Source organism: Hippoglossus stenolepis, chromosome 11 (assembly GCF_022539355.2).
Source record: "Hippoglossus stenolepis isolate QCI-W04-F060 chromosome 11, HSTE1.2, whole genome shotgun sequence".
Lineage (NCBI taxonomy): Eukaryota > Metazoa > Chordata > Actinopteri > Pleuronectiformes > Pleuronectidae > Hippoglossus > Hippoglossus stenolepis.
In genome coordinates, this window is record NC_061493.1 from 25,022,492 (window position 1) to 25,046,670 (window position 24,179).

The window sequence follows — 24,179 nt, forward strand, 5'->3', positions numbered from 1 at the left end:
CAGACTTATATATTAAGTATTTTATTTAAGAATACCTTGGATTCTCTATACATTGTTGTACTCTGCTTTTACTTTGAAAACATCTTGCATCACTTTTTGAATACTTGACACATGTGGACCTGAGGCAGCTTCCGGTCAGACAGATGTTGGAGAACTGAAAACACACACACACACACACACACACACACACACACACACACACACACACACACACACACACACACACACACACACACACACACACACACACACGGGAGAAACTAACATTTTAAAATGTGTCTGCTTCTTCAAGGAGTTTTTCTGTTGAGCCGGTGTGAAGAAGTGAACTTTCTGAATAATAAAGTTTATATAAATGTGAAGTGAAGCCAATGCAGACGTGCCCAAAACCCGTCTTCTGTGTAGTGACCAGCAGGGGGCGACTCCTCTGGTAGTTTCTATAGAAGTCTATAGAAAGTGACTTCTCACTTTATAACGTCAGTAAACATTCAGGAGTTTCTGTCTCAGTCTCTAGTTTCAAGTCTTCTTCAAACAGCTGATGTTCATTTAGTGAATTATGATCATTTAGAGTCAAACAGACCATAAAGCACCGGATGTGTTGGGGGGGATACCACAGTGTGATTGACAGCTAGTCCCGTCCAATGTGCTGGTGGCAGGTGGGCGTGTCCTCGAGCTCAGTCAGGCTCCACCCCCCTCCTCCTAATATGGTTACTTCTGGTTTGAAAAGAACAAGATGGCCCCAGACTAAATGTGAGAATTGACATTTACAACAAACCAAAAGACTTTCCGTTCACTGTGGCCCCGCCGATGCTAGGCAACAGCAACATGGCTGTAATAGTTACGTTACTTTCAGCATGAGTTAGCATGCTAGCAGTCAGGTATGGTAATGTAGGAAATAAAGGCGCGATGACAGAGAAAATATAAGACTAATAAATAAACATTTAAATCAGTCAAGTTAAAATGACCATAAATTTATCATCCAATGAAACGTTACTCTCAAACATTTCTCACGTCAGGCTGTTTGCACCACCAGAGGGCGGCGTTCAATGAACTCTTCTCATGAACACGGAACCCGAACACAGTACAAGTCATCGACCCACTCGAAGCTTCCGCCAGCCCGTCAGTGGAGGAGATGCATTGTGGGTAGTTGTTTCTAAGATGTTTCAGATACCATGGCGCTCACAGCTCAGACTTTTACGTTGCTTAACTTAGTTCCTCTTCTTGACTTGTTTCCTGGTGTCGGACCTCGTGACATCACAGGTGACCTGGGTACCTGCATTAACCAGTTCCTCTGCTGCTGCGGTGGCGTTGACCTCGTCATCCTCTGTGTCCTCGCCGTCAGGGGGGGAGGTGGAAGTGACATCTCATCCACTGTTGCGACTTTGACGGTGTTTTTACCGTAGAGACGCTTCTCGTAATGCAGGAGCTGGTCCCAGAATCCGGCATTCAACCTGACCCAGGGCCGACTCTCCTGCACCCAGCGATGTGCCTGGCAAAGCGTCACTCCCCTGTGCCGCATCAGGTACGCCATCACCAGCGCTGGAGAACGGCTCATACCGGCAGCACAGTGCACCAGGGTTCCGCCAGCTCGGTTGCCATGGATACGGTCTGCCACCCGGTCAAAGTGGTCACCGAGGCGAGCGCTGGGTAAGTCAGAGACAGGAACCCGGACACACTCCACCCCCGGGTAGGCGGGGCAGGTGTGGCTCAGTGTGGCGTTGACAATCAGGGTGATGCTTTTCTGTGATATCAGCGCTGCGTTGAGGGGGGCGTCGGCGCTGCCGAGGAAGAGGGTGGGGGTGATCTGAGAGACGGACATGAAGCCGACCTGTCAGGAAACACACTGCTGTTAGTTCACTACTGAGGACCAGGCGGAAACGCCAATATCAGTAATCAGTGATTGATTATTTATGTTTTATCAGTTGTGTCAAAAACCATATGTCAATAGCATGATCAAAACTGATATCTTAGCTTAGCACAAAGACTGGAGACAGGGGAAACGGTTAGCCTAGCTTAGCACAAAGACTGGAGACAGGGGAAACTGATCTCAGCTGAACGTCACTGATTACAAACATCGTCCCATATGAACTCTCACCTGTTGTTTCCAGGTTCACGTCACAGTGAACTTTTTATCCGTCTAACGACCTGCACCCTTCTTCAGCTGCTGGGGTGAAATGCATGCTGGGATACCATGGCAGCTGGTTCCTGTGTAAGCTCAGTACACACACTGTAGATGGTTGTGTGCCAGTCTTCCAGCCAATCACCTGAAGGGTTATTTTTGGACGGACAGCTGGAGTCATGTGACCTGACACATGAAGATTCTCAGTCATGGAGTCTTCTTCACTTCTGACTGACGGAGGCTTCAGGTGTTGTTACCTGAAAGTTGCTGCTGTGAGGCATTGGGTCACTGGAGTGTGTGTGTGGGGGGGGTCAAAGGTCACAGGACATGGGGCTTAAACGATTCCTCCAGTAACTTGATTTCTAAAAATCTTTGATTCAGATTCTCTGCCAGAAGCTTCGTTGAATCCAGACATGGAATGTGTGTATTCAGGCTGTTTCACACGGATTATTATACCTGTTGCACACCGAGCGTGTTTAAAGCCTCTAGAGTTCACTGATCACATTTCCCGTCCTTGTTTTCAGCACCAGTTCTTCTTCTTCGTTCCTGTGTGTTTACAGTTTAAAGACATTTGGCCCATACATTTAATTTATGGTGATGCCGTCAAGTGCTGTCGAAAAACCAACACTTGAGAACAACCAAGCTAAAGTCTCCCTGTGAGCACAGTCTGTCCATTTACTAAAGCACAGCGGGCTGTGTGCTGTTTATTTAATTGATTACACCTTCCTTTCACCTACACCACGTTCACAGCTTCCCTATGTCCTGACGTACCTGAACTCATCACCTGTTTGTGTTCTAACATGTAGTTCTTTATCTGACCACTGGGGGGCAGGAGGGCACCACGCGGCCGGAAGTCGACATAAGAATCAGCGAAGAAGAGAGTGATGCTAACCGTTAGCCGTTAGCTCCCTCCGTCATGGCGGACCTGAACCGACAGCTCCAGGAGTACCTGACTCAGTCCAAAGGCGGCGGAGCGAAGACCATCTCCAGCACCACGGTGGACTTTGACGACCCGGAGCCGGTTCCCGGGAGCTGGTTCGGGCGGTGGTCCAGCCCACGGTCCGGACAGAGCTCCAATTCAAACAGCGGCATCTCCTGGCCGTGGTCAGCCGAGCCGGACCCATGTCTGCCGGGCATGAGCCGGCGGCAGCGGCTGGTGGTGTTCGGGGTGTGCGCGTCGTTCTCCGCGCTGTGTTTCGGGCTGTCCGCGCTGTACGCGCCGCTGCTGCTGATCTACGCCCGGAAGTTCGCCCTGCTCTGGTCGCTCGGTTCGCTGTTCGCCATCGCGTCCGCGGCGGTGCTGCGCGGCCCCAGCAGGCTCGTCGCCGGCCTCCCCACCTCCCCCGCAGCCGCCGTGTACCTGTGCGCCCTCGGAGGGACTCTGTACGCGGCGCTGAGCCTCCACAGCACCGTGCTGACCGCGCTGGGCGCTGCCCTGCAGGTGGCTGTCATCGTCGGATACGTGGTGTCGCTTCTGCCCGGAGGCAGCGCCGGGATCCGCTTCATGGGGGGCATGGCGGCTTCCGCCATCAAAAGGACCGTGACCGGGAAAACCATTCCCATCTGACCGGAGAATGCGCGCCAGGTCCGGGCGGAGCGCTGACTCCGCCCGGACCAGAAAGGACCAAGATATCAGTACATTCCTCCAGGAAGTAAACAGGCAGCTGATGATTGACACCTGTCAGCTGATCAGCTGCTGGTTGAGCAGGTGTGAAGCAAACACCGGACACGTGCTGCTGATTGGTCAGATCCTGTCACATGGCTGATGATGGATCTGATTGTTTCGTATTAAAATTTAATTAAAAACTAACGTCATGTTTCCTGATCAATGACCTGATGTAAACAGCTGGAGGGCACAGCTGTCTCACCTGTCTCACCATCTGCCTTGTCTCCCTCAGTCTCACCACCTGTCTCACCTCACCGTCTCCCCTCAGTCTCACCACTTGTCTCACCTCCCGTCTCACTCTCACCCCTCACCTGTCTCCCTCAGTCTCACCACTAGTCTCCCTTCACCTGTCTCACCTCACCGTCTCCCCTCAGTCTCACCACTTGTCTCCCTCAGCCTCAGCACCTGTCTCCTCTCTGTCCCCCCTCACCTGTCTCCCCTCAGTCTCACCACCTGTCTCACCTCACCTGTCTCCTCTCTGTCCCCCCTCACCTGTCTCCCCTCAGTCTCACCACCTGTCTCCCCTCACCTGTCTCCTCTCTGTCCCCCCTCACCTGTCTCCTCTGTCCCCCTCACCTGTCTCCTCTCTGTCCCCCTCACCTGTCTCCCTCAGTCTCACCACCTGTCTCACCTCACCTGTCTCACCACTTGTCTCCCTCACTCTCACCTGTCTCCTCTCTGTCCCCCTCAGTCTCACCACTTGTCTCCCTCACCTGTCTCACCTCACCACTTGTCTCCCCTCAGTCTCACCCTCACCTGTCTCACCACTTGTCTCCTCTGTCCCCTCACCTGTCTCACCACTTGTCTCCCTCACCTGTCTCCTCTCTGTCCCCCCCTCACCTGTCTCCCCTCAGTCTCACCACTTGTCTCCCCCACCTGTCTCACCTCACTCTCACCTCTCTCACCACTGTCTCCCTCAGTCTCCCTGTCTCCCTCACCTGTCTCACCTCACTCTCACCTCCCATCTCACCACTTGTCTCCCCTCAGTCTCACCACTTGTCTCCTCTCTGTCCCCCTCACCTGTCTCCCCACTCTCACCATGTCTCCCTCAGTCTCACCACTTGTCTCCCTCACCTGTCTCACCTCACCCATCTCACCACTTGTCTCCCTCAGTCTCACCACTTGTCTCCTCTCTGTCCCCCCTCACCTGTCTCCCCTCACTGTCCTTTAACCCGATGTTAACCAGTGAGATGTGACTAGAGGTCAGAGCCTTGAACGTCTCACTGTCACCAGCTGTGAACATGTCAGCGTGACCACACGTGTGCAGATGTTTAACATCTGTCTGATGCAACAAATCCTTTATCATTTTGATTTGTACAATTTGACCTGAATGCAGCATCACAAGGATCAGCTGACTTAACAAATCTCACACAGGTCATCAGTGACACTCGACTCACCTGAGTTTACTCAGTATTAAAGTAACTTGACACATTTTAATATTCATATATAGTTAAACACAATTATATAAAGTTTAAGATATAGTTATAGTTTAACATAGTTATATATGTTTACCATATGTTTCTAGAGGCGACAGTAATAATGACATCTGTCAGTCTCACAAATGTTGGACTGCTCCTTTAAACAATCTTTTCTCTGATTGGTGAACACGAGCAGCCGCAGTAAAGATGGAGTTTGAAGTGTGAATCTTTATTGTCCACCTCAGTGGAGTCGGTGAAGACATAAAAACATAGAAATCTTTTACAAAAAACGACAAAAACAAGCTGAAGACAAAAGATTGGGTGAAATAAAAGAGGCGGAGCTTCTCTACAGTATATTACATTAAAATGTCACCTGCTCAGTCCCTCCAATCACAAGCCACCATTCTCTACAGCAGCAGCACACATCTGTGTGTCACATGACCAAACATCAGTCCGAGGGGTGATCAGGGTACGGTCTCAGGTCTGGAGGGACCAGCGGCGACACAACCAAAGGACAGGAGGATCATGGGAGTTTTTTCATCAGGACTACCGGCCACGAACGCCTCCCCTCAGTGCTCCTCTGGGTGGTGGTCCCCCCCTCCTGGGGCCAGGTCCCGGTCCTCCGGGACCCCAGCCTCCTCGTCCACCTCGACCAGACGGACCGTAGCTGCCTTCTTCCCTCTGGGGGGGTCGACCTGCAGGGAGGAGACGTTTAGACACGTTCGTCCACAACACGTTACGTATTCATCTTTATATGAAAATATGAACCTCCGTCAGCTCCGGGGGACTCTCGCTCTCCAGTTCCTGGTCCATCCTGCCATGGACGCTTTCGGGGGGGCAAAGACGCCATGTCCATCCCCTGAAGGGAAGACGGGCGCTCACGACCAGCTGGTGACGACCCATCATGCATCTGCTGACCGTCCCGATAACCATCCTGACCTATACACATGAAGACAAAGACAAAACCATCAAAATAAGAGTCTGAAGAAAAAAAAATTCAATAATGTGGTTTGAGACAGAGACATGTTTGAAAGTGAACTGGACTCTGATGACACAGAGATTAAGATGTCAGGACTACTCACCTCCTCCTCTGGGGGCACCTCCTCCTCGAGGCGGTCTCCCTCTGCCTCCGGTGTCCCAGCCTCGGCCAATCTCCTCCGGGCCGTCGAAGCCCTCCTCCTGGCCGCCGTACGCATCAGGGTAACCACGACCTCCAGGCCGGCCAGGGCCGCCTCCTCTGTACCTGAAACAGAGTCCAGTTCAGACCTGTTCAGACCTGAGTTACTACAAGTTCTCACATTCAGGAGTAAAGTGGAAAGCATCTGACCTGTCGTCTCTCCGTCCTCTAAATTCTCCTCCGCTGAACCTTTCGTCAGAACCCCAGTTCCCTCCATTCCCTCCTCTGTGTCCTCCACCCCTGTGTCCTCCTCCTCCCTGGTATCCTGGTCCAGGTCTCCAGCCCTCCTCTCCTCTGCCGTGAAAGTCCTGGCCTCCCTCAAAGTCCTGTGGTCCACGCCGACCCTGCTGGTTGTCCGCCCAGTACGGCCCAGATCCCTGGTCTGGTCCTCCGGGACCCTGTCGGTCAGAAGGGCCCATATGGTGGTTAGGCGGTGGCCCCCGGGGATCTCCTAGATGAGAAGAGCCAGTTGACACGATGAGAATAAGAGCTGAAAATCAAATCTCAGTGTTGGTTAGATATCAACTGAAGAGAAATTATCATAATTTGATCACAATGTTCCTGATGGAAACATTAGATTTATTGTTTTACTCCGACACATGAATATTTAGTCAAAAAGACATTTTAACATTCCCAAACTTTAGACACTAAACAAAGACCAATGGGCCTCATTCACGCAGTTTGTATTAAGATTCTGATGTTTTGTTATCTGGGATCTGTTCATCAAAACAGAATCTACTCACTTTGACATGCTTCTGTAAAATAATCAGTTTCGTGGATCTACAGTTGTATGGTAAGATTTCAATTATCATACCAGTGGATCATTTTTATTCTAAAACAGACACAGGTGTCAGTGCATTTTTCTATTTTAGCAAATTTGTACTAATTTCTTCGAGTGTCAGAGATGAAAATGATGAAAAAGAGAAAACGTAGTCACAAAAACAATCTCCCTTCGTTAGGTTGTACACACTGGTTGTGTTTAATGTGTCACATGTTTCATGGTTTTTCAGTTTGTATTTAAAATTTTCCATCCAATTGTTCAAATTCTGAAAAACAAGCCGTTTCTGACTCTGAGGGGAAATGTCCCGACCTGAACCTGTGTCTGACCCGAGCTCCACACACACACACACACACACACACACACACACACACACACACACACACACACACACACACACACACACACACACACACACACACACACACACACACACACACACACACACACACACACACACACACACACACACACACACACACACTTTGACTTCAGGTCAAGTCAACTGGAGCCAGAGTCTGATCTGGAACCAGTTCTTTGTGTTTCAACAGCCAAAGAACTGGCTCTCGGCTAGAAAGACTGGTTCCAGGCTGGCACCAACTCGCTGCCGGTAAGTAAGAACCGTCAGAGGCTGGAGGTGGGACTTCTGTGACCACTGAGTGCAAAACACGTGAAGACCAAAACATGTTTTTACCCAGTGTGAGTTTACACAAGTGTCCGAGAAGACGAGATGTGTCTGTTGTCAGATCAAGTGAATGAAAGCTGAATAAAAGAATGAAAGATGGCTATCAAGAACGATTTTACTCATTGAAAAAAGTATTGATCAGTGTTGATAATTTGGTGGTTACTAACAAATCAACATTAAACTGCAGCAGGTCAGAGACGTCAACTGAGTCTGAGTCGGTTTGTGTCTGTCAGCGCAGGCGAGAGCGAGGAGTCAGGTATCCCCAATGAATATATATAAATTAATGTAATATTTAATAAGTGCCATAGTTTTATTCATACAGTTGAGGCCTAGAGACGTAGACAGTGACGTGTGTCTGAGGCGGCCATGGAAAAAAGCAAACCTGGTTCTAAAAGGTTTACAAGTTGAACCAACTCGGAACCAGCACTAACACTCGGTTCACTTTAAACAAGGGACCCTACATGAATCCCTGAGGTACACCACAGGATCTGAGACGTTATCAGCAGAACTAGAACAGGTCTAAACATCTGGCTACGTTCAAACTTAATTTTGCTGTCTCTTACCTTTGTTGTTGGGCCCCTGCGGCCCCATCCCGTGCATTATAGGTCCCGAGCTTTGACCCTGCAAAGACCACATGAGTGCGTATGATCAGACGGCACCTTTAAAACCTGATCCAGGGCCAGTCCTGTTGATGATCAACATTTTACAGAAGCTGAATCTCAGTCACAGAAACTCACCTGGTGCATGTATGGGGGCCCTTGCATGTTACCATGGGGTCCTTGCATGTTGCCAGGGGGGCCCTGCATGTTTCCATGGGGTCCTTGCATGTTACCTGGGGGCCCCTGCATTTTTCCTGGAGGTCCATGCATTCCTCCTGGGGGCCCCTGCATGTTGCCCATCCCATAATTGTTTGGCATGTTGTTGTGTGTCCTGGGTGGGGGTCCCATCATTCCACCCTGCATAGGACCCTGGGGGCCCATCATGTTTCCTTGAGGTGGCATCATGCCCCCCTGAGATGGAGGCCCTTGAGGATCCCTTGGACCCATTCCTCGAGGAGGGGGGCCCATCATCCCACCAGGAGGGCCCTGCATCCCTCTGGGTCCAGGACCCATACTGTGAGGCCCTTGAGGACCCATGTTTCTATGAGGGCCAGGATGTCTCTGCAATCCTTGAGGTCCTTGCATGTCGGGTGGTCCCATCATGCCCTGAGGCGGCCCCTGGTGAGACTGAGGTCCTGAGGGGGGCCCCATTTGTCCAGGGGGAATGAAAGGGGGCTGCATACCTCCAGGGCCCATGGGGGGGGGCATGTTATTGGGCATTTGCTGAGGAGGCATGTTTGGGTGAAATCCCTGCTGGCCAGGAGGCATAGGGGCCCCAGGACCTGCAGGGCCTCCGGGGCCAGGGAAGGGGGGCATGGTGCCCTGTCCCTGTGGGGGGCCCATGTTCCCGTCTGTGCTCATCCGGTCCATCTTCATTTGCTGCACGAAACCAAAACACGGTTTAATGAGATTCTGTTTTCAGGTGTTTATTCTGGTTTTAAAAACTCAGATTCCTCGACAGAGTTTAACTTTAGTTTTAATAAAAAAACGAGTAGTTCTTATGTTCCAAGAGAAGGCGGAGCCTCTCACCTCCAGCAGCTGAGGGTTGGTGTACTGTAGAGCTGCCATCTCCTGCTCCATCTCGGCCTGAGTTTTCTTCTTCCCCTCCACCTTCTGCTCCACCTTTCGCTCTTTGGACAGATCTCCAGAGGGCGGCATCATGGGAACTTTATTCTCCGCCCAGGCCTGTGATGAAGGAGGTCACAGTAAAAAAAACACTCAGCACTGCCACAGCTGCTTCTGTAAGTGTCCAGGTGTTGACCAGGTGCTCTGCTGCAGCCGTTTACCTGTTGGAACTGGGCCGGGATTGGTTTGGCGTACGGCACTTTCTTCTGAGGGACCTTCTTGGCGTCTTTACCCATGACTTCGTCCATGCCCCAGTCCAGACCAGGGATAGACATCTCGACCTCCGGGGCTGCCTCTTTACCTGGATACAAATGTTACACCTGAGCAACACCCGAGTAACACCTATATTACACTATTGTATTACAATACATCATCTGACTACTACATGAACATTTTAGTTTTTAGACCCAATAAAGTGCAAATCATCCGTTTTACTGCTGACGAGAAAGAAAAGAATGAAAACAAAAACCTGTTTAAAACAGGAAATGAGTTCAATGAGCAGATCAAATATGAAGGTTTGGAGAATAAATGTGATAAAACATTGAAATACTCCATGAGGTCCAGGATGAGACTTACTGCTCTGCTCCTGCTCCATGGCAGCCTTCAGCTGCTCGGGGATCCCCATACCGGGGATGGAGGCCATGCTGTTCAGGTCCATGTCGTCTGAAACACAAACGCACAAACATCAGCTGTGAAGTAAAGTCAGAACCTTTGTGTTGCGTTTGGTCCTCTGACACTCACCATACTCCATGCCGTCCTCCGACATCCCCGGCAGCAGGTTCAAGTTGTAACGGTCTCTCATCTTATCGCCTGGTCGATTCCTCGTCCAGAATTTACTGAAAATAAAAACAAATCCGAGTGTGACAGCGTCAGGTGTTTCAAATTAACTGTCAACTGCTCACAGCCCACTTTGTGTATAGGAAATACATATGTTGTGAGGACGTTGTTTAGACATTGTGTGGATACCTGGTGTGGTCGTTGGAGCCGGAGCACAGGATGTGACCCAGCGGGTGCCATGCCAGACTCCAGATCATTCCCTCATGAGCCATCTCCATCCCTCCCACCTCCTTCTCCACCCTGACAACAACAACAAACACCTGAGCCAGTACACAACACATTGATCAGTCTCATGGGAGTGTGTGTGTGTGTGTGTGTGTGTGTGTGTGTGTGTGTGTGTGTGTGTGTGTGTGTGTGTGTGTGTGTGTGTGTGTCATTTTTACCCAGTGTGCCAGAAGAGCAGAGAACCATCAGAACCTCCGCTGGCAAACAGACCTTCATGGACGGGATGCCAGGCAACAGCTGAGAACATAGAACCAGAAATAAGAGACATCATTTTGAGTCAGACTCTGCTAACATACAGGAGGCGGGGTTTATGGCCTATACTGTTGCCAGCCACTAGGGGGCAGTCATGATTTGGCCTCAGTTTGAGGAGCCTTCATGTCATCCATCTGTATTTACAGTCTGTGATATCGAAAGTGATGTCGTATTGGTTTGTTTTCTCACCCGTCGCCTCCTTCTTGTGTCCTCGGAACACCTGCAGCTCGTCCTTCAGGTTTCTGATGTCAAACAGTTTGCACAGGTGGTCACGTGACGCCGTCAGCAGCCAATTACCATTCAGGTTCCACTTCACCTCCATCACCGTGTTCTTATGGGCGTGACTGAGGAGAGAGAGAGAGAGCAAGCGAGTGAGGTCTGAATGATCTGGTTTCATTATTTGACTCTTTGACAACAGCAGAAAGGTTAAAGGTCAAACAAGTTCCACTTCGAGTTCCTCCTCTTTCACATGAACCTGATTTGATTGGCTAGGGCCTACACATGAGTGTTTGTTTCCAAAACAATTTGTTTGGCCGCGATTAGATCTGCTCGATTTCTGATGTACGCAGTGACCAATGCATCGCAACGGAACCACAATGTAGTCCAGTAACGATAGACGTCAACACAATCGAAGTGAACGAGCAGCGTTTCTGTTGAAGCCTCCAACCTGGACGTGTAAGTCCTCTTTTAGTGTGTGTGTTACTGTGTGTATGTGAAGTGTGTGTACTCACAGTGTAGCCAGACTCTGTCCAGTCTTGGGGTCCCAGAATTTGATTGGCTGTTGACTGTCTTTACTGCCAGAGACTACGAGGCCTTTAGTGGGATGCCAGTCAACACACTTCACATCAGCGCCATGACCTGCACGCACACGCACACACCCATTACCATCATGTAGGTTGTTAAATGTGAATCAATAAGGATCAATATAATCAATTATATATTGATGATATATTGTTTAACATGCCAATATATAAATACATTTTCTTAATTTTAGCACATGATCAATAATAGTCCCTTGTCCCTCCTGTCACATGACAGTCGGGTATTCTGCCCTCAGGTCTGAGGACGAGGCGGCAGGTTCGTACCTCGGAGGATCCGTTCCTCATGGCAACGCAAAAAGTCCCAGATCCGAACGGTGCCATCGTCTGAGCAGGTGGCGAATTTATTATCTGTGGGGGAGAAACTGGACAAGACGAGAAGCTGTGACCAATAACGGAGAGGAAATGGGACATCACATGGACCTTAACTTCCTGGTACAGAGACATTTACAGAACAGGTTGGAGGTCAGAGGTCACCTGAAACAGTCACTAACTCCCACTCCACTGTGAGAGCTTCACTGACCAACCACACACCATCACTTCAGTCCAATAACTCACCAGCTGAACTGAGGCTCCATCCACAAGTTACATGACCTGTCAAACTGGCCATGTGGTGTAAGCAGGAAGTAGATTGTCTACTCTGCAGTTGGTTGCTTAGTTACAGAAAATACTATGAACGAGGAACAGCGATGGTGAAAAGAGAAGATTTCTTGGAGTGACGACGAGCTGGAACTGTTACTGACAGTTAAGGCCGATACGTGGTTTTGTGTCATAGTTACGCACGTAGCCTACACACGGGGACTACGCCGCTGTGAGCATTCATAGTTTATGAAGGTGTGTGCGTTGCTCTACAGTTACACCGCCGAAGCGCTAGTGGCTGTAGAGTTTCTATGCTTCTGTGTTGTTTCTTCTGGTTTCGAGTACGCTTATTAACAAATTCTCTGGCGTCTGTTTACTTCAGAACAAGGTTGTTATCAAGTTGGAGCTGATAGATGTTTAAGAGAAATTACTTTTTTTAAAGAACTGCAATGAAGAAAATAAAGACAGGAGTTGGTCTGTACGACCATTAAACCTATTGAGGCGAAGCAGGAGATTCCAGAAATACTGTCTGCAGGACATGTGATGCTACCAAGTATCAGAGTACGTGGGTTCTACGAAGGGTACACGTCTACGCGTCAGGTATGCCGGCGCTACAGCGTAGATTCGACGCAGAAGCATGAATTGGGGTTAAGTGTTAACGCTTTGTATTCACCGCTGGTAGTCATGTGACCGATAAGAACCAATCAGGAAGAGAACGTGTGTCTGCTTCTTCATCAGTTAAAATACTTTTAATCACAATTAATGAAACTTTAACACGTGTTCAACATGTTTGTATAAATCACACTGACTGTTTTATCTACAGGTTGATGTAAACTCATCATGTATGACCACACTGAGCACAGGAATATTAACATGTCTAAATGTCTCCACCTGCTGGACAACTAGGGGAACTTCACTAAATAATGTGAGTCTCAACACACATGCAGTCTTTCTCACAGTCACCCCCCTTAACGTGAGTGTACTGTATACTACATGTGTACTACATGCAAGTGTACCGTGTACTACATGTGTACCACATGCAAGCGTGGTGTGGACTATATGTGAATGTACTGTATCCTACATGTGTACAACATGTGTGCATACTGTGTACTACATGCAAATGTACTGTGCTACATGTGAACTATATGAGTGTAGTACGAGAGTGTACTGTGTACTACATGTGAGGATACTACTGCTAGGTCACAGATTTCCCTATACCTCATCTTTGTCCAAAGCTAGGCGAACAGTATCCTATGCCTCCTCTTTGTGCTAAGCTAGGCTAACAGTTCCCCCATGCCTCCTCTTTCTGCTAAGCTAGGCTAACAGTTCCCCATGCCTCCTCTTTTGCTAAGCTAGGCTAACAGTTCCCCCATGCCTCCTCTTTGTGCTAAGCTAGGCTAACCGTTTCCCCATGCCTCCTCTTTGTGCTAAGCTAGGCTAACAGTTCCCACTGGTGTCAGTTTTTGTGCTTAGCTAGTAAAAAGGCCCCGCTTAAATTGTGTTTAGCCGAGGTTACAGTTAACCTGCTTCCAGTGCTTGTGCTAAGCTAGGCTAACAGTTTCCCCATACTTCCAGTCTTTGTGCAAAGCTAAGCTTTAAGATTTGTAATAATCTTTAAGATTTGTAATCTTTGTTTTACCCAAGAACGGCCCTTTATATTTACATTAGGAGCAGGCCCTCTCTAGGGAGGCAGTAGCCCAGACTGGACAAACTAAACCTTTTGAGTTTTTATGACAACTGAAACCACCACAGGTGATTCCCTGCCTCCAGTCTTTGCACTAAACTCAGGTTACAAGTGAGCCTGAATCAAACTGAGAATTTTGAGGAAGCAGAAGGAGATTTTGAAGTTCACAGCTACCAACATGAAATTAAAGTCCTTATTTCTGTGATGAAGTTTAAACCTTTAAAACCGTCAGAATAAAAAACATTTTTAAAACGCATGTTTTGTTCTTAACTCCTATTAAATTGCCAATTTTATAATTATTGCCAAATATGTCAGACATCTGGCAACATCTCTTCAAATATCAGGGCATAACTCAAACACAAATAATTCAGTTTAAACTTGTAAATAATAATCAAACTAACCTAAATGTAGTATCTTAACATAAGGTTTGTGACAGTAACCAATTATTAAGATATAAACTATATCACTTTAAATCAAATAAAACCTTAACTATAATTCCAGAAAAAAAAAAAGTAAAAACAAAGATTCAAGATAAAATCTTATCTGATCATATTGGCAGCTGTGGACTTCCACTTTATTCACTTCTCATGAAGAACGTTGGCACCACACAGCCTGTGACTGACAGCAAAGAGGATCATGGGTAATGTAGTTTGAATTAGATTCAAATCATCACTGGGTGACATCACACTGTACAGGTGATGGTTTTCAGGTTAAGACTCATTCCACTCAGTGTACTGGTTCTGCTGAGGGAGTGTGATGTCATCTGCAACCTGATGAAGCCATCTAACTTAAACAGTGGAGGTGAGGAGTGAGACTACCCTGTTGCATTGTGGGAAATGTAGGCTAGTGTGTTCGCACTGAGTGAGGAAGTTGTTTTTAATCGTCTCCTTCTCAAACACCAACAGGAAGTGGAAGACGGTGGTGTGGTTAACGCTCGCTGTTAAATGTGGAGCTGTGAGACTCAAAGGATTCAAAGATTTATTTAAAACATCTATAGGCGCCTGTCAGGTGACGTTCAGAACAGCAGCAGCAGGTCTGTGTGCAGGAGCTTCTATTTATTCACTTTATTGATCCCTGCTAAAACTTTATTGTATAAAGTCAATCCCCACCCCCTCCCCACTGGGCCTACCAAACATGTTGAGTAAATGAATGATGACTTTATTCAACACAGAGAAACAGCTCATCAGCCACATCAGGCAAAATATCAACAACAGATCACTGCAGTGTTGCAACAGCACACACATACATCTGTCATTAATCAACCACAACAACATATGGCAAGAGGTGAGGCAGCACCACCATGTGGCTGCAGCATGGTACTGCAGTGCCGACCGTAAGCGGTAGAGACTCAGGTTAACTACAGAAAATGGTAGATTGGGTATAAACCTGGCTTCTCTAATGGCCTCCTTGTGAGCCTGGAACATCTTGACGTTGTTCATGTTGGACTGCCAGTACTTCACGTAGCCGCCGTGGTCCGCAGTCAGCATCCACATGTCGTTGTGAGACCAGGTCATGGCACGCACTGGACTGTCGTGGGCCTGCAGGGGAGACAGGAGGGTGTCGTTTTCTTATTTATTTTTTACTAATGTTTGGTAAAATGAGTTGCTGGTTCCCGCCCTGGGCGAGCTCCATCACTCTTTCAGCTTGTGACCTTCAAATGGAGTGATGTCATTACCATTCTGCTGACCACATCACAAGGTCGTCTGTAGCAAGCGTTTACCTGTAAAATGGTCTCAAAGTTGAAGGTGAGTCCGTTCCACAGCGTGAACTCTCCGCTGGACGCTCCAGTGACCAGACGTCGACCCTCAGGAGTCCACTGAACAGGAAACACACATTAATCTGGGGAATTTGTATTCTGAACTATCCGCATACCCTCATTCACAATAAAAGCATTAAATATGAGCCTTTGTACAAACGAAAAGTGATGCAGCAGCTCACCCTGATCACAAACACAGGACACTTGACTTTGTTGGTGGAGGTTCGGACAAACTTGGTGGTGACAGCGTTCATTGGATTGTTCAACATCCCGATAGGAGGAACCAGCTGCAACACAGTGAATGTTCATCTTTAACAAATATGTTTGTTACATGTTATACTGAAGATTTCACAATACAAGTTTATTATCATGTGAGCAAACAAGAGAATATTTAAATTAGATACAAGAACAGCTTCCTGTTACTCTTCTGTTCATTCACATTTCTCACAGGTTCCCACCCCGTTTGAATAATAATTAAAATGTTTCTCTCATTCAGACTTGAAGAAGCTGGATTCTTTTTCACATGCTTCTTATTAACTTTAATTTTTAGTATATAAAAATTATAATTTAGATTATTTGTTTCTATATTTAAATTCATCCGTTTGGTCTGATGTGTGAGAATCAGCTGATGTTCATCTTCTGAAACTCAGTTCAGTGAGAATCAAACAGAAAATTCAAAAAGACTCGTCTGAACAGTCATCAGTCTTCACTGTGTTTGCCACTTCATGCAGGCAGGAAAAGAGGAATTGACATGGCTGTGCTTCAACTGTGCGAGGGGATGAAGTCAGCCGACCAAAGTTTTAAGACATTTCTGACGGTCAGGAGCAATTCATCGCTGCTCGCTCCCCCGTACACTGCACGGCAACCGAGGAAGCTGAAAATCGTACAATTCTGAAAAGAGTCAGACTCAAAAATCTGGGCAAAAACTGTCTTAAATCGTTCAGTGTTTGCCCAACTTAACATAAAACAGGCTTCCTGTGACAAAAAGGCGTTAAGCTAACAAACAAATCTAATAATCACACTGATGCTTAGTTTCGTTATACTGACGTCGTTGTAACATCCTGCGTCGGGCTGGATGGCTCTGAAGTCTCGATGGTCTCGCTGCCACAAACGGTTCTGCACAGAGAAACACAGAAAGCCACTCAAAGATGAAGAACACAGCCTGTGATTGGTCAGCTTCTGAACATTCACATGTTAACACATTACACACATGTCAAACTGAAGCAGCTGGGGATGGACAACAGCAAGTTAATTAATCAGTGACAGTATCCAGCAGTAGAAAAGCAGTTAAGTGTTTGTTATGTCTCCACCTCACATGATGACATACTAATAAAGTTTAATTTAATCAACATCTGAAACATCCAACGTTCGAACACGAGAGTTTCCACTGTTTATTAAATAAAGTTTAACAGGTGGTCACCTCAAGGTATCTGATGACAGACGGGTTGTAGTCGATGGTTTTGCGGTTCACCGCCTTCCTCATGCGTTTCCCGTCGAAGGTGAGCTGCTGCATCGCCTGCTGCTGAGCGAAGTCCGGCCTCTTGTAGAAAACCTGCCGCGGCGCTTGATGCTGGAAACGCGGCATGTGGAAGAACCGCTGCGGTGAGCCAATGTCTGTTGCCATGGTGACGGGCTAAACCTGTAGGTTGCGAGACCAGGTGGGCAGGTAAATAAAGATTTAGTTCATCAACATTATTGAAGCCTGAGCTGAAACATTGATTTGACAATGAAATAAATAGGTGGCACAAACTGATCCAGGACTCTGATCATAACGAGCTGTGATCGGCCGATCGTTTCTCTACTGAACAAACCCAGAGATGAGTGATTCAGTCTGTTCTGAACCATTAATCTGTTCATTCAACAATCTTTGTCAGAGTCAGAAAACGGTAACCAGGAAACTGAACATTCATCTCAACATCCATCATTGATAACATCTATTACCATTAACAAACATGAACGTTTGACATCAGGTAGCGTCAGAGCGTCAGTCAAATCTGAGGCAAACAGTCAAGCTTAGTGAACAAAGCTCACATACGAACCACGTGCATCACAACTAGGGCTGCAACCAACGATTGTTGCGATAATGGATTAATCGACAGGATGTGTAGAAACTGATCAAACAAATGAACGTGAAGGAAAAGGTGAGAAAAGCCCAGTTTCTATCAACACTTGTCTCATCAAAACGAGCACAGGGCACATGACAGACGCTGAACACTTTACAACCGCTTCCAGTCTTTGTGCTAAGCTAAGCTAAAGACCCTCTGTACTGGACACGACGCTGCTCAGATCAACAGTTATTCATTCTCAGAACAAAAGACAGAAAAAAAAAAAATAACACTGGAGCAGTGGCCTGAATTATTTTAAAGAAATTATTGTTGATTAAATCTCAATAGACAAAAACAGTTTGAAGACACATCAGCTGATATGAGACTTTCACAGACATCAGCATCAGCTTTTGCTGATTAAGTTATTTTACAGAATAAACACTGTAGAAAATATGTTTCATACATTTAGTTGTATTTGTGTTTTGTTTACATATATAGTTATTTGTAATAAAGTTAATGGTTAAACTAAAATACACAGAAATGACGACATCTTAGTAATCATTGACTACTTATCTGGACAAATCCATAGATATATTTTTATAGCATTATTAATGTTCTGTAATAAAGATTTCAGTGGATTAAAATAAAAAAGACATCAGTAATGACGAGAAAAGCATTTTATTTAATATGGATGTTTTATAATGTACATATGAAAGTGTAATGACGTGAAGTTGATTAATAAGATAAAAAACTTGGGGGGGTGGGTGAAGTGTTGAGAGTCCACAAAACACTTCAGGAGATTCAGCCGTAAACAGTGTTGCAGCCAAGCTGACCTCTTCTTCAGACGTAATAAAAACATAACATGCCTCTATATTGCTCGTGTGGCGCCATCAAGTGTCCAGAAGGCCCGACATTCAAATTCAACTCGAACCGGCGTCATTTACACCAACTTTTTAGCCTAAACAAATCCACTACCGGAAGTAGCAAGGCTAGCAGACCTAGCCATGCGAACGCACTCCGCCCTTGGGCGAGAGTGTGTGTGGTTTTCCCGTCTGCCCTTCCATACATGAACACGCCTCCAAGGAGACTATCAGACATTTGGGCTAAGAACGCAGTGTGTACATGACAGGTGTGGAATTTCCTCGATTCTGTGATGCAGACGACTCTGCATCGATGCAGAGACAGAACATAATCGATTCATGTTTTTCCGCTATGTTCATTGTTTTAGTGATGTCCCGCCACTGCATCATTATAACCAGCGCTGCTTCAGTCAGGACAGCCGCTTGTTAAATCTCTGGTCTGTGTAACAGTGTTTTAACTTCCTTGTTGCAGAAGAAGCGACGCCCCAGGAACATAAATATGAATTCATCAGGTTTTTATAAAGATCAGTTCTACATGCGAGTGATTAGAAAACATCAGAGGAGCAGAGACACTTGTTGACCAGCGGAGTAATGAGCCTCAGTGCAGTGGAGCTGCTAAGGGGGGCCAGCTTGATACAGTAAAGGCTATAATCAGAGTTTGTGCTTTTAAGCCTTAGGTGCAGCACACAAGTCTAAACTGAATGAATGAAATCAGTGTGGAGAGCACTGAGCACTGTCATTTACTGTTGTAGGCCCAACCCCACTTCACCCCTTAGCCCTTCCCCTTTGTTTTGCGCTTTCACGTGTAGGCTGTCCCAATACCTGTTGGGACGGAGGGGTGGGGCCGAGGGGTGGCTCTCTTTACCCCTCCAAACGGAGATCTTTCAGACCCTCACTTCAGACGGAGGGGTACCCAGAATGCCTTGCAAATCACCGGCAAGCTGGGAGAGAGACCCACAAATGTAGTATTTTCTCCATTAATAAGGATTTAAAATTTACGATGATTGTAACATCTTAGTTTAATATCATTTCAATGTATTATGGTCACTTTTTTCACAACAACCTTAAAAATAATATATATAGATCAGGAGCGTGCTAGCGATCTGTTTTTGCACGATAATCCCGTATTTTCGCATCAACTACTGATGACGTGTCGGGTTTTGCGACGACTACTTATGATGCAACGGCTTCTTGAAGGGCTGTCCCAATTCGTAGGGGAAGGTTTCAACCACTACTCCTTGTGACTCCGTTTCAAGGAACAAAACAACCCTCGAAAACAAGGGGGGGGCCAAGGGGTGAAATGGGATTGGGCCAGTCTGATTTTTGAATTTAAAACCTTATTTTGTAAATGACGGCACACTTGTAATAACAGTAACAGTCTATAATACTTTTGAAAGCACGTTCTAGATAAAACGGAGTTCATGTTGTTCTGACTGATTTCATTAAAAAAAATAAAAAACGATGAAAATGCAGCCACGTGCAGTAATATAGAAAATTGTGGATGTGAAACATTGAAATGTATCAAGATGCATCGTCGACTGCTGAATCGTCATCAAATCGTGAGGCTAGTGAAGATTCACAGCTCTAGTACACAACCTTGTCTCAAGTTGAATTTGAATGTCGGGGCTTACAGACACTTGACACCACAGGAGTAGTATTGAGACATTTTATGTTTTTTCACATTTGAAGATGAAGTCCCCAGTTAATTCAATGGTATTGGATTTTGCTGAAACACCGTTTACCCCTGAAACTCCAAAAGCGTTTAATGGACTCAAACACTCCCCCCCCGTCCCCAAAAATAGTCACAAAATGCAACTATATGGTCGCAGTCTGGAGCCGTGCACATGTCATGATCATTACCACGACTGACTGTTTAAGTTGATCGTAATTTGTTGATCTGCAGACTTGTGAATGCCAGATTTTTGTAGCTCCCAAGTTTAATTAAAGTTAACAGACTCGTGAAGAGCAAGCTTGAAAAGGTCCAGTGTGTAAGATTTAGGTGAAAGGGATCCATTGACAGAAATTGAATATAAAATAATCCTAGTGATGTTTTCACGAGTGTGTTTCAACTAAATTATATAAATTGTTTGTTTACCCTGGAACGGGACTTTATATTGAAATACTTTATATTTGCATAAGGGGGGGGGGGGTCCTCTCTATGGAGGCCGCCATGTTTCTTAGCCCAGACTGGACAAACTAAACCCTTTGAGTTTCTATGACAACTGAAGCTGCCACAGGTTCTCTTTCATGTTTGGAAGGTGAGTGTTCAGCTGCAACATGACATTTCACCACTAGATGTCACTAAATTCTACAGACTGCAACTTTAAGTGGAATATTTTTATTTGTGTACCCTCCAGTTCAATGTGAAAATTTATAATAATTATTGAAATACTATTAATTGTACTTTGTTAGTTTTTGACTTCATACAGACATTGATACAACTACTAGGCTGCTTCAACTTTGTTTTTTGATAGACTGCTGAACTTGAATTTACAGTGAATTCATATTCCTCCAGAAAGTTACTTGAATTTTACTTTGGTTTTCATTTTGATCGATGTATTCCTTTTACTTTAATGGACCAAGCTCTTTCACAAATTTTATTTTGAAGAGATATAAGACTTTAAAAGGCAGATTAGCAATAATGACTTGCAGTGCATACTTTTGTTTGTATTTAAATGATTAAATAAATATGAATAACAAGTTTATTATTATATTAATCAAGTAATAAAAACTAATCTTTAGATTAGAAAAATGTAACGTTAGACTAATCGAAAAAGGTTAGATTAATGGATTAAAAAAAAATAATCGATAGGTGCAGCCCTACCAACGTTAGTTTAAATGTTGTGTTAGCATGTTAGCCACATTGGTATGTTAGCTCCGACGGTGAAAATGTATCGTTTGTCACAAAATAAATAACACTCGTTTGACTAATATTTGAGTACATGGGTGTGTTGTACCTACATCATAGCGTTGCATACATAGGAAATCTCTGCTCTTTTTTAAACTGTGCCTCCCGGGGCACACCGGCAGCGGAACAGCTTGCTTTTCATTTCCATGCCTATGTTAACAAATCAGAGCGGCCACACCGACTGCGGTTCAGCCGCTGATGCCACACTGCTCTTCTACAGATTCGAGGTCTCGCAGATTTTTCCAATGTTCGACTCGGTTCACAGCTGAACAGAGAAAATGATCTGTTAGCACATTTGCAATGTTTCTGTCCAATGTCACTAACATTTATGTTTGAAATGGCCTGTAGCCTACCGTTTCAAGATAAAAGCACTCCAGACTTTCTGTTGACTGAATCCATCATTTGTTTTTGAAAGGTTTTTATTGTGAAATATATACAGGAGTGGAAGATGCACTGCCAGTTATACCAGAAACCTCTGAAAGGCGCTAGTTATATTGAAAGTTAAGGTGAAGAACTTCATGTGATGGACAGACGTCTCACTCTGTCTCTTTCACAAATTTATGGTCATTTTCAAGGCAAACCTTTAAACCTTTGTAAAAACCAGCGCTGGCAGTAGCAGCGCCGCAGCAGAACTACAGCCAGTGTGAACAACTGACAACTGCGACACGCAGCCGTTCAGCAGCCGCTGTGCCCGGGCGTCACTCATACAGTACTGATCCAATTAGGCATTGTAACCGTTTATCGCGATACCTTTCTGGTACACTAAAACATGGTGTGGATGTAGCCTCACTCTGAGCTCATGTCATCATAACTTTATAGGATGAAAAGAATAATAAAACATCTACGTCTTCAAACCTGAGCCATCTGTTTACTGCAGCTCAGCGGGATCGTTTTGTACCAGTATGACTGGTAATGGTTTGTATTTATAAAGATCTGGTCGTGAAGGCTCTGCACTTTACTCCTTCACAACGTGCACACTTCAGAAACACTGACGCCACAGACTTCCACCATGTTCAGGAGTGAGCAGCTGATACAGGGACCGTGTGGTCGGGTTCGTTCAGGTGACTGCACGTGGAGTCTCCTCACGAGAAAACCACCTGTGACACGTCCTGACCTCACTGAGGAATTAATGACACATTTACACTTGATGTTGAATTAAATTCCCCTCTGCTGCTCAGGAACTGTCACCAGACTTCAGGTTCACTCCATCAGCCACAGCGGCCCGGGGCCCCTGGAGCCCCGGTGCCCCTGGAGCCCCGGTGCCCCTGGAGCCCCGGTGCCCCTGGAGCCCCGGTGGATGAGGAGAACGTGAGACCGGGTGAAGCCGCTCACATCGCCCCGTCTGTCCCGCACTTCCCGGTGTCGTTGCGGGGAGACGGGAAAGCAACACCACGAGGTTTCCCCGCTGCTCCCGGGCGCTAGCGGGCAGTAAACACGGAGCTACAGCCGGGAGCCGGGAGCCGGGAGCCCGCACGGCACGGCGGACACAGCGGAGCCGCCCCGGCTGCGCTGGAGACGGTTCATCGGAGCCGCTGCATTTAAATCGTTAACGTCTCCAGCGACGCTGCTGCTGCCTTTAGCTTGTGGCTAACAGTGCTAGCAGGCTACCCACCGGCAGCTTCCTCACACGGCGCAGGTCCCGCTCGACACCGTCCCCGCAACACGACCCTTAAACGCATCGTTTGGTTGGGAACGCGCCGCCGGACTGAACCTGGGTCCGCGGCTCCTCTTGTGTTCGGCAGCCGGAGGTAAATGGCGGCCCGGTCATTGCAACAATTACGCGCCGCAGCCACGAAACTCACCAGCAGTGTCCGCAGCAGAGTCCGCTATCTATGGGTCATGAAGCCGCCAGCCTCTTCGGTTCGTGCCGCTGCTCTCTGCGGGAACATGGAGCTCTCAGTCGACGTTGAGCTGTAAACGCGGTGCTCTTGTCCCTTCAGCCTCCAGCAGACTCCATCTTGACGCTTCTTCTACTCGGCCACGCACAAATGCATGCTGGGACGTTTTCTCAATGGGCGGGAGATCATGGCGTCATCACGCTTTGAACTCTGGGAATCGTAGTTTTACATTAATCCCATTTCTAACAGTTGATTTGTATGATATGAATTGTTTTGTTATATTCTGGTGGATTTTGTTGCATCTGTTAAATGTTGAACCGAATCTGTTTTTCTTTATGTTTGGTTTAAAGTGGAGTTCTGCAGGGATGATGTCATTTTTTAGGTGGAAGTTAGCGTCACCCTGGTTCCTTCCACTCAGGTTTATGATTCTAACACGTTTTATTCAGCAAAATAATCGTAACAAGTGAACAATTAAAGGTGTTGGAAGCCTGAATAGAATCCACAAAAGTGAAAAGCTAACATGAGGCTTTAAACAAATAACTTGTTTTTCCTCTTATAGAAAAGTCGGAAACAGTTTGAAAGAGCTGATGTCCATGAGAACAAGAATGGAACAATGTTTAAATTAGCAGCTCGCCATTGTAAACAAAACCAGTTCATGATAAGGCATAACGTTACGTGTTACATACTAACACCATGGTAACACGTCCACAGACAGTAATTGGACAAAACAAATTTAATGACAGAAGTGCTAATAAACAGTAAAAACTACTGCTTTCGCTTATTGATAATACACAGAGCAGCCATGTTGGATTT

General features: G+C 46.4%; 3 protein-coding genes across 3 annotated transcripts; 1 reads left to right on the forward strand and 2 right to left on the reverse strand.

Moving 5' to 3' along the window:
- Nucleotides 1–503: 503 nt before the first annotated feature.
- Nucleotides 504–2,250, reverse strand: si:ch1073-184j22.2 (dual specificity protein phosphatase 18). Its single transcript, XM_035169732.1, has 2 exons — nt 2,093–2,250; nt 504–1,825 (listed from the first exon to the last, which is right to left on the reverse strand). The coding sequence occupies exon 2, from the start codon at nt 1,814–1,816 to the stop codon at nt 1,184–1,186; it is 633 nt and encodes a 210-aa protein (XP_035025623.1). The 5' UTR covers nt 1,817–1,825; nt 2,093–2,250; the 3' UTR covers nt 504–1,183.
- A 16-nt stretch (nt 2,251–2,266) lies between these two features.
- sft2d3 (SFT2 domain containing 3) lies at nt 2,267–3,926 on the forward strand. Its single transcript, XM_035169731.2, has 2 exons — nt 2,267–2,363; nt 2,949–3,926. Exon 2 carries the CDS (start codon nt 3,033–3,035, stop codon nt 3,681–3,683), a length of 651 nt encoding a protein of 216 aa, XP_035025622.1. The 5' UTR covers nt 2,267–2,363; nt 2,949–3,032; the 3' UTR covers nt 3,684–3,926.
- A 1,484-nt stretch (nt 3,927–5,410) lies between these two features.
- wdr33 (WD repeat domain 33) lies at nt 5,411–23,523 on the reverse strand. The gene is made up of 21 exons (XM_035169662.2): nt 23,331–23,523; nt 17,136–17,354; nt 16,763–16,831; nt 15,898–16,002; nt 15,680–15,775; nt 15,346–15,497; nt 11,964–12,061; nt 11,610–11,736; nt 11,068–11,222; nt 10,785–10,863; nt 10,531–10,641; nt 10,306–10,400; nt 10,141–10,227; nt 9,726–9,865; nt 9,469–9,624; nt 8,578–9,318; nt 8,404–8,461; nt 6,528–6,828; nt 6,283–6,443; nt 5,969–6,139; nt 5,411–5,895 (listed from the first exon to the last, which is right to left on the reverse strand). The coding sequence occupies exons 2-21, from the start codon at nt 17,337–17,339 to the stop codon at nt 5,747–5,749; spliced, it is 3,255 nt and encodes a 1,084-aa protein (XP_035025553.1). The 5' UTR covers nt 17,340–17,354; nt 23,331–23,523; the 3' UTR covers nt 5,411–5,746.
- Nucleotides 23,524–24,179: the final 656 nt, after the last annotated feature.

What these genes read in the sequence shown, in the direction of transcription:
- wdr33 (XM_035169662.2), bottom strand. Translation starts at nt 17,339, where the DNA reads ATGGCAACAGACATTGGCTCACCGCAGCGGTTCTTCCACATGCCGCGT. An exon ending in ACACAAGAAGGAGGCGACGG is followed by an intron (nt 10,864 to 11,067) that starts GTGAGAAAACAA and finishes CTATGTTCTCAG; the next exon opens with CTGTTGCCTGGCATCCCGTC. An exon ending in GTCCCCCGGAGCTGACGGAG is followed by an intron (nt 5,896 to 5,968) that starts GTTCATATTTTC and finishes TCCTCCCTGCAG; the next exon opens with GTCGACCCCCCCAGAGGGAA.
- sft2d3 (XM_035169731.2), top strand. Translation starts at nt 3,033, where the DNA reads ATGGCGGACCTGAACCGACAGCTCCAGGAGTACCTGACTCAGTCCAAA.
- si:ch1073-184j22.2 (XM_035169732.1), bottom strand. Translation starts at nt 1,816, where the DNA reads ATGTCCGTCTCTCAGATCACCCCCACCCTCTTCCTCGGCAGCGCCGAC.